The 13991-nt window shown below is 18.2% G+C and overlaps 4 protein-coding genes across 4 annotated transcripts; 3 read left to right on the plus strand and 1 right to left on the minus strand.

Moving 5' to 3' along the window:
• PADL01_1361800 (conserved Plasmodium protein, unknown function) lies at nucleotides 1-4382 on the plus strand (the record flags this gene model as incomplete). Its single annotated transcript, XM_028684190.1, has 2 exons — nucleotides 1-3059; nucleotides 3221-4382. The coding sequence occupies 2 exons, from the start codon at nucleotides 1-3 to the stop codon at nucleotides 4380-4382; spliced, it is 4221 nt and encodes a 1406-aa protein (XP_028540293.1).
• A 671-nt stretch (nucleotides 4383-5053) lies between these two features.
• PADL01_1361900 (conserved Plasmodium protein, unknown function) lies at nucleotides 5054-8362 on the plus strand (the record flags this gene model as incomplete). The annotated part of the gene is made up of 1 exon (XM_028684191.1): nucleotides 5054-8362. One exon carries the CDS (start codon nucleotides 5054-5056, stop codon nucleotides 8360-8362), a length of 3309 nt encoding a protein of 1102 aa, XP_028540294.1.
• Nucleotides 8363-8899: 537 nt separating this feature from the next.
• Nucleotides 8900-12132, plus strand: PADL01_1362000 (conserved Plasmodium protein, unknown function; the record flags this gene model as incomplete). Its single annotated transcript, XM_028684193.1, has 2 exons — nucleotides 8900-11810; nucleotides 11987-12132. 2 exons carry the CDS (start codon nucleotides 8900-8902, stop codon nucleotides 12130-12132), a joined length of 3057 nt encoding a protein of 1018 aa, XP_028540295.1.
• Nucleotides 12133-12328: 196 nt separating this feature from the next.
• Nucleotides 12329-13878, minus strand: PADL01_1362100 (bifunctional polynucleotide phosphatase/kinase; the record flags this gene model as incomplete). Its single annotated transcript, XM_028684194.1, has 2 exons — nucleotides 12329-13657; nucleotides 13825-13878. 2 exons carry the CDS (start codon nucleotides 13876-13878, stop codon nucleotides 12329-12331), a joined length of 1383 nt encoding a protein of 460 aa, XP_028540296.1.
• Between the last annotated feature and the right edge of the window lie 113 nt (nucleotides 13879-13991).

Below are 13991 nucleotides of genomic sequence, written 5' to 3' on the forward strand. Positions count from 1 at the left end.
ATGAGTTGTAATATAAAGAAGCGCTCGTGTGATGTAAATATTTCTGAGGGAGATGAAAAATGTTGTAGTAAGACAAAAAACAAATCTTTTTCTTTATACTTATCAGGTGGAACAAAGGATAATATGATGAAGAGAAGAAAATGTAATGTTATGGGAGGCAAAGAAAAGTATGATGAGAAAATATTTATGGAGATAAAAAATTTGTATACGAATGATTATAAAAAGGAAGATAATAAAACTAATCATAATTATAATAATAATTATAATAATAATGATGATGATGATAATAGAGAATATAATATTTATAGTGACAACTTATGTATATCCTGTAATGATGATCTATCATGTGATGGTAATAACAAAGGAGATAATATTTGTAATAACATATTATATGAAGAAATATATAAAAAGGAAGAGGAGAATAATGTTTATACAGATGAACATAATAATATATATAGAAGTAATATTTTATCATCAAATGAAAAAAATAATAAAAATATTATAATTAAAAAAAGAACAAAAGATATTTTATATGAAAAGGTATATTCTAAATCTGATAATGATTCTTCAAAGAAGAATAAAATAAGAAGATTATTAAATGAGGAATATGTCAGAAGTTTTTCTTATGAAATGGATATATATAAAAGAAAGGATGATTGTATAAATGGAAATAAAAAATATATATATAATTCTTGTAGTGTTGATAAAATATTTGAAATACCATCTGATTGTAAAAATAAAGATAAGGGGTATAACAATATGGAATGTATTAAAAATAACAATAAAAGTGATAAAAATAATAACATAGAGAGAAATTTAAAAGAATATATAAATGATATGGAAAATGAAAATCATGACTTTCTCTTTTTAAAATGTAATAATGACAATAAATTATGTGAAGGCCTAAATAATGATGATAGCTCTTTGATTGAAGAGGAGAAATGTAAAAAAAAAATTATAAATGATATTAATTTAAATGGAAATATAATAAAAAATATGAATACATCTGGGATGGAAAATAAATCATTTTTGGATGAGAAGGAATGTAATATATCTAATAGAGATGATATAAATTTTGATGAATATAAAGTAAATTTATATTCTGTTGATAAGGAACAAAAAAAATACTTTACACATAATAATAATAATAGTCAACATCATAATAATTATTTTAAAAGTTACTACAACAGTAGCTCTAAAAGAAGTGGGACTATCGAAAGTATAAAATGTGGTAAAAATATAAGAGATATAAAAGATAGTATATATGAAAAGAAGAAAAAAATTAAAAGTATCCATAAGAAAATTTTACGTTTAATAAAAGAAGATAACAACAAATATGTGGGAAATGTAATAAATGATAAGGATACAAAATATGAAAAAAATGAATATAATAAAAAAAAAAAATATATATATAATAATGATAATATGAATGAAGAGGATTATAAAAAGAATGATGATGTTGTGGAAATAAATAAAACTGATAATGAAAATTATATGAGAGATACAATATGGAATAATAAATGCAATATGGATTGTAATACATATAATAATAATAATAATAATAATAATAATAATAATAGTAATAATGTTGGTGGTAGCTATAGACCACTTGAAGAAGAGATTAAAAAAAAAGGAAATATAATTATAGACGAACAAAATAATGAATGTAAAGTATTTATAGATGAAAAAATTAAAAAGGATAAAAAAATATGTTCCATAAAAAAGTATAAAAAACTAAATTTAAGTCACACCTTTTTAAACAATATTAAGTTAATTTATGAAAAGAAAGATTTAAAAAAAAATAAGAAGAAATATATATTAATTGTTAATAAGAAATGTTTAGAGAAATATTCTTATTTTCATACTATTATAAATACATATTGTAAAGAGAATGAATCCATAAAAATGGATCAATATATAAATTATAACTTATCTAAAATATTATTTTGTAATAATATCATAAAGGAGATTAATAAATATAATTTTAAAAAAATTATGAAAGCATTAGACTTTTATGGATATTCATATGATAATATATTTTTAAAAAATTTATGTAATAAGATTATAATAAATAAGTGGTTAAACAATGATACATTTTTTCAAAAGATATTAAAAAGTAAAAGGTTTTTAAAAGTTGCATTATTTTTTGATTTAATATATAATTTTTTATATAAAAATAATATTTTTCTAAAATATTTTTTTAGTTTCTCTGGAGGTAGATTTATCAAATCATTTATAGATTATAATAAAAATAAAGCACTCAAATTAATTAATAAAATTATTAAAAATATTAAAGACTTAAACCCTTCTACAAATTCTGTAATAGACTTTCTATGTGGCTTTTATTCAAATGAAGAGAAGGAAAGGAAATATTCTAAATTATCTAGAAGAAATTATTTGTATGGAATAAAAGATAAAGATATAATTATTCAGAAAAAGACAAATGGTAGTAGAAAAAAATGTAGTGATACTTATATATATATGAAGAATAAAAAATATAACAAAAAAGTTTTAAGAAATATTTTAAATAATGTATGGTTAAACACAGATATGTTTATAAAAGAAAGTATATATTATGGACAAAATTTTTCTCTTCAAAAAAATAATTTAAGAAAAAAGAACAATAAAATATATGATATAGAAAAAATAGAGAATTTTTTATATGATAAGAATGATAGAAGTTATTCAAGTAGGTGCACGAAAAGTTCAAATGAAAATTTTTATCAATATGATAGATATGAAAATGAAGACAATGAATATTTAGATGATCATAGTTCTATAGATGATGAAAAGGAATTAGAAAATGTAATGAATAATTTTTATTCTTCTAATGATCTTAATATAAATTTTAATGGACATATGAATGAAACATTAAATCAGTGTATATATAATCAATCAGGGAATGTAAATTTTGATAATAATATTCCAGATGATTCTCAGCAATATGGAGATGATTATATAGGAACTAATATTAATCAGAATAAAACATTTCAATCATTTGAAGGTATACCTAATATGGCTTTTGATTTGTATACTCAGGATGACAAAAATAGATCAAGGTATAAAAATGTAAATATTAAAAATATATATATGTATATATTTATATGTATATTTTTATGTATGAACATATTTATTTCTATGGTGAGAAAAACAAATCCTCTTATACGTTCATATAAAATTTTTCCTCTTTTTTTTTTTTTTTTTTTTTTTTTTGTTTCAGGGGAGATACTTTCATATCACTAAGCTTTAAAGAAGAGGAAAGATGCAACACTGACAAATATGTAAAGGATACATGTTTTTTAGGTATAGGGGTAAGATCAAAAGAAAATAAAATAAATGATTTCAACTGCTTTAATATTAATTTAAAAATAATGATAAGAGATAATTTATTAAGCAAAATAAAATGTAACATCTCTAAAAGTGGAAAAAAGATATCTCCGTTTTTTCCTGTGTGGCCTAATATCCCTGACTTTTTTGGATTTAAAATGTTTAAAAATATAAAGAAGGATTTCAAGAGGATGAAAAAAAATATTACAATGAAAAAGAAACAGAGCTCATTAGATATTATAAATAATAAAAAGAAATATAAGAACATAATCAGTGAAGATTATGAAAGGATAGGTATAGCTCAAAAAAAAAAAAAAAAAATTAATGAAGAAGAATATATGTTAGATAATAATAATAATATTATTAAAATAGATAATATGAAGAATAAGAAAAGTATAAATATGGATGAAATAAAATTAAAAGATCTTCATTATATATTAAATATAAGAATATATCCTATAAGAACATTATTATTATATATATTATATAATTCATTTTTTAAAGATAATAATAATGAGTTTATTGAATTTTTTTGCAATAGTATAAATAATGAAATAAAAGAATGGTTATTACTTTTTTTATTACCAAATTTTATTAATAAATCAATACATAAAGTTACATACCCCTTAAAATTAACAAAAAATATATTTATTGAATCGAGTGAATTTTATGAAGATTTTTTTTCTAATGAATATTTAAAAATGAATGATATAGAAAAGATTATTATATATACAAAAAATTGTAATGAAGAACATTCTGATATTTGTCCATTTCTTTTTTGTTATCTATGGTTAAAATCAAATGATTATAAAATAGATAAATGGATAAGTTCAAAAATTAATGAAATGTTATTTACATTTCCTTATGCAAACTTTTTATTAAGTAAATATTTCTCTAACTTTTTATTATTCATACAATTATTTCGTAACTCTTTAGATGTAGATCATATGTATTTATGTAAATCTCACTTTTATGTCTCTCTCAAACATAATATTTCTTATATCCATGAATCTTTGGTTAACGTATTATTTTCATCAACAATATATGATCCATAAGAAAATCAAAAAAAAAAAAAAAAAAAAAAAAAAAAAAAAAAAAAAAAATACATATATATATTATATATATGTTACATATATTTTATATATTTTTGAAAAACTGTCCTAAGGGTTAAGTAAAAAAATTATCTATAAAATATTATACTGAACATAATATAAATTAATATTATATGTATATTTTTTTTTTTTTTTTTTTTTTTTTTTTTTTTTTTGTCATGTGTTTATTTATTTGTACAATTTTTTTTGTGACTAAAATTAAAATAAACATATAAATTGTATATATATATATGACAAGGTATATATAAATATTATTATAAAAGAAAAGCAAAAAAAATGGGGGGAAAAAATAATAAATTTTTAGCAATTTAAAAAATAAATTGTGGCTCGAATGAACTCAAAAAAACAAAAAAAAAAAAAAATTAACCTATAACATCATATGGGTATATATGACATAATATATATATATATGTATATATGCATATATTTTTTTTTTTTTTTTATGGTACAATTTTGAATTGTCATGTATATTATTACTCGAGTTAATTTATTTCCTTTCCTTTGATATGATATGATAATATTTTTTTCTCTATAAATTATAAAAAGTATTATATATATATTTATTTATATTACAAATTTTTATATTTATAAAAAAGAAATATAATTATTTATAAATGTCATTATACAACGTAAAACGGAAAGGGTCAAACATTACATATCATGAACAGATTTATACTTATAAAAATGTAGAAAAATACGATGAAGATATACTAGATATTGATAAGACATTTTTGAAAGTTCCTTACAAGAATTTGGAAATATTAAAAAGAATAAATATATATTCAAAGTATGATAAGAATGAAGAAATATACAATCCTATTATAAATAAAAGGAGAAGAATTCGTAATAAAAAAGTATGTTCTAATAATTTAATACATGATATAAAATATATGGATATATTAATATGTGGTGATAAAAATAGTGGAAAGACGACCTTTTTAAATTGCATAGGTTGTATAGATAATAATAACTTGGAAATAAAAAGTGAATGTTATGAAAAAGATAATATGTATCATCAATCAAAAAATAATTATCACAATAATGATAATAATAATGAGCACATTAATATAAATATGAATAATAATATTATATCATATAATAATTTTAATAATAATCAAATAGATACAAATAATATATTTAATATAAATTATAATGTGAAAAAAGAAAATGAACAAATTATATGGAATGATAATAAACTCGAATTATTATCTTATATACCAATCATTTTTTCTAAACTTATTAATAGAAATTATGAACAATTCAGGAAGTCATTTAAAAAGAATTTTTTAGACACTGATGTATGTGAAATGTCTATATTTATAACAAGAGATGATTTATCTTTTATTAATTATGAGTTTAATATATCTAATAATTTTTGTAATAAGTATTATTTTAATTATATAAAAATTAATTTCTGTGAATATGGAGAAGATTTTTTTCATAAAATAAAAAGCTACTATAAATTTTATTATAATAAAAAGAATAAAGATATAAGACATAATAAAATTAAAAAAAAAAAAAAAAAAAATAAAATAAAAAACGTATCCTTATTATATTCACCTATGATAGTGAATATGATAGAAAGTGCTTTATTCAGAATAAGAGAAATAAAATACATCAACTTTTTTATAAATTTAAAAAAGTCTTTTATTCTTGTAAAATGCACTACACGCCTTTACAACATGATCATAAAGAAAAGATATATTAAAAGAAGAGTGTTAATAATGAGGTATTTCAAAAATATAAAGAGAACTCTTAATAATATATTATTTTATCAAAGAAATATACATATATTCAATAATTATATTCATTTAAAAAATGATAATAAGCAATTGTTTGGAAATAATATAAAATATAAGCAATACATAAATAATAAGAAAAAAAAGAAAAATCTTTTTGTTACAATTAATGAAGAATGGTTATTAAAAACATTTGAAAATATTAATATAATAAAAAATATAAATAATTATAATATGAAGGACATCCTTTTTTTGGCTAGTCGTTCATTCAATTTTGAAAAATTAAGTAAAAAATATTATATATTTTTTAATTTAACATATAATATGAATATTATAAATAACATTACAAATAAGACAAAGAAATTTAAATTACAAATATTATATTATATAATAAATAGATTTGTTCATAAGAATTGGAAAGTTTATAAATACAAGCAAAGAAAAAATAAAACTACAAATATGTTTACAGAAATTATTTTTAAGTACTATCCAAATGAAAAGAAGAATAAGTATAAAGCATCACATAAAAAAAAATTTATATATAATATATATAATATATATAATGCATCACATAAGAATAATATATATATATCTACAAAAAAAGAAGATATGATAAATTTTTTAAAATATGACAAATTCCAAATTCACAATTTTTTTAAAATTTTTTATGATGAATATATATATAAGAATCAAAATAAAACATATGTAAAATTATTAGAAGATGAACATTTTGATCTGTGCTTTTTATTTATGAAATTATATTTTTATTATCATTTTTATATAAATAAAGAAAAAGAAGAAAAAAGAAACTTGCATAGAAAAAAAGAACCAAAATTAAATTTTCAGAATTTCATATATTTAAAACAAATAGACATTATAAGAAAAAATGATGGCATAATCTACAATAATATTTGTGTTCCTTCATGTGTTTATAGTTTTATAAATTTATTAAAAATGTATTATAAGAATTATCCATTTTTTACATTAAAAAAAAACAGTATATTATTTTTAGTAAATATTATCTTGTCATCTATTGCATATTATAAATTAAAAAAGAAAAGTTGTGATTTTTTCATTTCTTCAAATAAATGGACAGCAAATTATGTATGTTATTTTGATAAGGCCGTGATCATCAATTCCATTGTAAATTTGTTGGGAAAAAAAAATGAACATGATGAAAAGGAAGTAAATAATAATATTATGAAGCAACAAGAGTATATAAATAAATATCTATTTATTGATACGAAAAAAAAAAAAAAATTGCATTATATTTTGTCTTGTTTATATTATAAAAAATATAAAAGACGTAGGAATATTTTACAAGGAATAATTAAAAATGTAGATATTAATAATATACCACCTTATATTATAATAAATAATATAAAAACACATTGGTTATATATTAAAAAATATATGATCAATTTAAATATATGTTCATATCATAATCAATATATGTATAAATATCCAGATATATCTTATGATATTATATTATATTTTAATGATAATAATAAAAAAAATTTCTCTTTTAATATAAATGAGCAAAATAATTATCCTAAAATTTCATTCAAACCTATATATAAAAATACATATACACATATTAAAAAAAATGATGAAGATAAAAGAAGAAAAAAAAAATCTATATTACATTTCCCATTTAATCATAAAGTACTAAAATATTTTAGTGATACCTTTCAAAACATAAATGACAATAAAGAGCATGAATCATTATTACAATATTTATATGGGAGCTTTTCTAACCTTCTTGCAAATTTATTGACATATATTAACAAGGAAAAATATAAAAACAAACATAAACGTATAAACCTGTTAGTAAGAAATAATATTTTTTTATTACTCAATTATGTAATGGATATATATTATATTATTCAATATACTTTTCGAGGAAGAAGAAATAAAAAAAAAGTCAAATTAAAGGACAAAAAATTATATATTACCATAAATAATTCAAATGATACATATATAAATGAAACGAATATACCAAATAATTCTCTTCTTTTAAAAGAAGAAAAAAAAATTACTTTTCATATTTATAAAAATGATCCTTTGTTTAATTCTATTTATTTTTTATGGGAAGACTTAAAAATTAATGAAACACAAAAGAAATTGATACAAACATATTTAGAACATTTAAGGGAACATTTTTACTTTTCAATATATGCATAAAAAAATAAATAAATAAAATAAAATAAAAACCATGGGCACATGTAATAATTATATTCTGTGTTATAATAAGTATAATATAAATAATATATAATTTTGAGAACTTGATGAGAGCAAAAATTAGAACATTTAATGTAAAACGAAAAATGTATGATATATAATATATTATATATTTATAATTTTTTTTTATGTATTTATTTTCAATTTAATTGTTGGATTATTTTCCACTATATGAAACGCTTCTGGAATAAATATAATATGATTATTACATATAATAAATATATATATATATATATATATATATTATATTATTTTATTTTTTTTTTTTTAAATTATATTGTTTCAAATATGTTTATGTAATTATATATATATATATATTTATTTATTTTTAATATTTATCTATTTTTATTTCAATAATTAAACCCTTTTAATAATTTTCTTATGTTTGTATTTAAAATATGCTCATTCAATCATTCAATAAATATACAATATTATAATATAAATATTAAGATATTTATATAAAAAAAAAAAAAAAAGAAAATGTGTGCAAAGGAATACTCAGTTAGTCAAGAGACCTTAGAAGATGACCTTTTTGAAAATGACAAGTGTAAAATAAGAAACTCTATTATTGATAATATTACAAATTTAGAATTAAAAGATCTAATAAAAGATTTTAATAATGAACAAGAAATAAATGATGGTATCGAATGTGTAAATGAGAAAATAAATCAATTAAATAATTTTATTAATAAAATAGCTAAAGCAAAATATGAATATTTTTATAAATATATTGATAGATTAAGTCATGCTAAGAAAAGAAAAGAATGGAATAATTATGATTTGAAACAAATAGAAAAGACATATAACAAAAATTATGAATCATTAATAGATAAACAAAATGATGTATTTGCTTTAATTAAAGAAAAGAAATTTTTAATTGAAATAGAAAAAGTATTAAAACTATATAAAATAATAAATTATGAAATCACAATTTTATATAATGAAATAAGAAAAGATAATAAAAAATATGATTCTTTTGATTTTTTATATAATAAAGAAGAATCCGATATAGAAGAATGTCGAAATGAATATATTAAAATAATAGAAATCGATGAAGAGAATTTTAATTTTTTCACTAGTGATATGTATTTTTATAATTTCTTCAAATATTTAAAAAAATTAAATAATTTAAGAAAATGTATTGATTACAACAATCTTCAAAATATACCTATTATCTCTTATGAAGTAAAAAAAATTAATTATTGTGAAATGTATATTATTAGTATATTCATTAATTATTTATATCATAATTTTTTTCAAGATGAAAATTATGAAGAAAAGGTTCAAGTGTGTCTTAAAGCTTTTATTTTTTTAAGTATAGAAAAACAATGTATAAATAAAATTATACAGAAAAAAATTAACAAAATTTCTTCCTATATTAATAATATAAAAAAAAAGGAAAATATTAAAGAAAATTTTTATCTTCTTTTGGAAAATTGTAAAAATTGTATTGATCAAATTTATTATATGAATCAAATGTTGAAAAGGCAAAACACTTATTTTTTACATGTACAAACTAAAAAAAAAATGTATAAAACAGAAACACAAAAGGAAGGATTTTCTGATAATGAATATTATAAACGTTATAATATAAATGACAATGAGAATGATAATGACAAAGATATTCAGAAGGATACTACTAATGAGGGTTATGAAAAAAATGTATATGAAGGTAATAATATATATGAATATAATATAAATATATATAATGATTTTTATATACCCGTTGTAAATATTTTAAAAGATATTAAATTAAATGAATATATTCCAAAAGACAACATGTTATATATTTTAAATTTAATTGAAGAATTTTTATATATTATTAGAAATAAATATGATTTTAATGAACTTGAAAAAGATATACTACTAAATTTATTTAATAAAGAATATGAAGAAATTACATTTAATTCCATTAATAAACTAGCCAACTTAGTAGAATTATTATTTGAAAAAAAACATGATCAAAATTCATATATGAGAAATGATAATATATATGCTACGGATAATTATGATTATCAGTCATATAATTTTCCTACCTTATCTGATATTAAAAATTATGTTCTAACCTTATATAAAGAATTATATACGCATATTTGTTATCCTCATATATTTCGTAAAATAATCGTTTCATGTAACAATTCTTTATTATTATTAAGTAACAATTTGAATAATTTAAAACAAAATATTAATTTAAATATAGATATTGATATGAATACAAAATATATAAATATTAATTATGCTCATAAACCATTTCAATATAATTTGGAGTTATTCTTAACCTCAAGAAAACTCTTGAGATATCTATTTATTAATTTAAATAAATTAAAAAGAAAAATAAATCGTATAAAAAAAAATACATACAAAAATTTTAAAGATTATAAAAATTCTGAACATGTTCAGGAAAATGAACAGCTAGCTAATTTTGTTCATAATAAAATAGAGGAAAATAATGAAACAAAGGAGGATTTAATTGTATTATCTTTTAATGAATCATTTGAAGATTTGTTTAGATTCCAAGATCATTTGGACAATTATTTTACAAATGAATTATTGCATATGGAGAATGAAAATGATGAAATGGATAATAATTATGATGATATAGATTATTTTTTAAAACATGATGAACAAAATAAAGTAGATCAGGATGAAGGAGAAAAAAAAAAGGAAAGAGATATATTGCAGAACAAAATTGATGATATAGAGAAAAAATATAGTGTTAAAGATGAAGAAATGAAATTAAATAATTTTGAAATTAATTTTATTGCAGATATAAACTTTAATTCGTTTAATTTAAATGATATATATGATTTATATACAAGTAATGAAAATTATGAAATAACATCTTTTTTTATTAAAGAAAAAAACAAAAGAAAACATTTTTATGATTTAATAGAATTAGAAAAAGGAATATGTGAATTAAATCATGCAGTGAATTCATGTATATATGAATATTTTGAATATTTCGAAAAAAAAACATATGTATATTTAAAAAATAATTTTTCAATTTTAAATATAGATGATATATATTTATTATTTGATGAATTGTGTAATTATTTTTATGAAAGTATCGTTCAACATATTCCTTATTATGAAAGAATTCAGTTGGTAAATAAGTTAATTAATCGTATATTGGTATACTTAATATCTTTGTCTTCATATTATATGATTGATAATATGGATACATATATATTTAAATATTATAATTCACTTTTAAAAATAGCATCAGTAGAAAGCTTAAGTGTTTTAAATTATGAATATAAACTTTGTCAACTTTATAAAAAGGCTATTGATATAAAAAATAGGATGGTATCCTATGAAAATATTCCTACATTTTTTGTTCCCATTATATTTGTCATACTCCATGGTGGAAAAAATATTGTTAATAATTTAAGTAAGGGGAAAAAATAAAAAAAAAAAAAAAAAAAAAAAAAAAAAAAAAAAAAAAAAAAAAATATGATAATTGCATTATATATATATATATATTTATATTTATATATCTTCAATTTCATATATACACATTTTATTTTATTTTATTTTATTTTTTTTTATGTTTTATTTTCCCTGCAGACATATCAGAAGAAAAGTTTATCAACCTAATTGTCGATCATTTGAAGAATCCTATAAATTCAGTTGACAAAAACGTTAGCACAAATCAAAACTTAGTTTCTATGCTAAGCAAATATTCAAAAAGTTTGTTATTCCAAAAAGGATAACTTCGTCAAATTATACTGTAATCATATATATAAAGGGTTGAAACAAATAAAAATGAAAAGAAAAATAAACGCATCTATATATATATATATATATATATATATATATTTATTTATTTATTTATATGCTAATTTTATTTTTTTAAATATCAATATGTTTATATTTATTTATTTCATATTTTTATTAAATTTTCATCATTCAATTTAAATACATGAAAAATAACTTTTTTTGTTCTTCGCTTTCAAATTTGGTTGGTACAAAATTTTCATCCTTTAGAACTATTATATGATCCACATTTTCATCTTTTGAAGGTTCTTGAACATATTTATAAAATGAATGTATAGCTATAGTAGGTACATCATTGAATTTGTTCGTTTTATCAGTAATTAATTTAAAGGTATTTAAGTGTATAATTAATTCTTTTGAATATTTAAAATATATAAGTCTAATTTCTATATTTTGATTTATTTTTTTTGCTTCATTAATATATAAAAGTCTATTTTTAATTAATGAATTGACATTATCTATTATAACATTTTTATGTTGTATTAATTTTTCTTTTAATGCTTGAATACATTTTGATATAGTTTTATATTCTTCCATATTAATTCTTATATATGTTGAAAAATAATTAGTACATAGAAAGGTTTTTCCACAACCTGGGGGTCCCATTAATATGACTAATTTTTGTTTATCATTTGGAGGGATACATTTGTCATCTATAGTATAATCATTTTTTGATATAATATTATTATTTGTATTTATATTATTGCTTTCTTCATTTTCACAATGATAGTCTTTCATACACATTTCATAGAAATAATTATTTTTTTTATTAATATTTTGTTGGTCCTCTAATTCATTATTAAAATATTTAGGATTAAATAAAAAATCGGTAGATATATGATTTTTAATATTTAGAAATAAATCTTCAGGTGTATAAAATTTTGCATTGATATTTAGAGCAAATTTTAAATCAGTATCTGTATAATCTTTTTTTAAACGTTTATATATTTCATCAATATTAATATTAACATTATTTTTTGAGTATATATATTTTAAATGATTAATAAATTCTTTTTTAAATTTTTCATCATAAATTCTATTTGCATTATCACCTACATATATAACTTCATCTATATATTCTTTATAATCTTTTGTAGCAAATAAATACATTCCTATTCTTGGTTTTCTATATTTATCATTTTTTAAAGCTAAATAACATTCTAATGGTAAACCTATTTTTTCTATTATATCATCTACTCTATTTATAAGATTTAACAGACTTAATTTGCCTGAACTCACTCCTTTTTGATTAGAAAAAATCATAATTTTATAATTCTCTTCATATTTCTTTTTTAAAAATTCAATAATATCTGAATAAAAAATATAGTCTTTCTCATTCTGTGCTGGTTTAAAAAATCCTCGAGATAAAATTAGAGTGTTGTCTAAATCGAAGGAAAATATTTTCTTGTAATTTTTTTCTTCTTTATCTTTCACAATACGGTACAGCAAGCTATCTTCAAACTTGAAGAAAAAAAAATATACATATCATAAAAATAAAACAAAAGGAAAGGAAAGGAAATAGATATTAATATATATATATATATATATATATATATATATATAATCGTATGAGTTCTTTTTTTTTTTTTTTTTTTTTTTTTTTTTTTTTTTTATTTATATTTGTTTACTATGTTCCATTTCTTATTGGGTAATTCAAATTGAGGTAAATTCCTTTTCACCATTTTTTTATTTCATAATACCTTAGAAGAAATGATAATTCATAAATATTTATAATAAAATTACTATAAATCTGTTATATATATATATATATTTATTTATTTATTTACTTAATCAA

Source organism: Plasmodium sp. gorilla clade G2 (assembly GCF_900097015.1).
Source record: "Plasmodium sp. gorilla clade G2 genome assembly, chromosome: 13".
NCBI classification, from domain to species: domain Eukaryota; phylum Apicomplexa; class Aconoidasida; order Haemosporida; family Plasmodiidae; genus Plasmodium; species Plasmodium adleri (nom. inval.).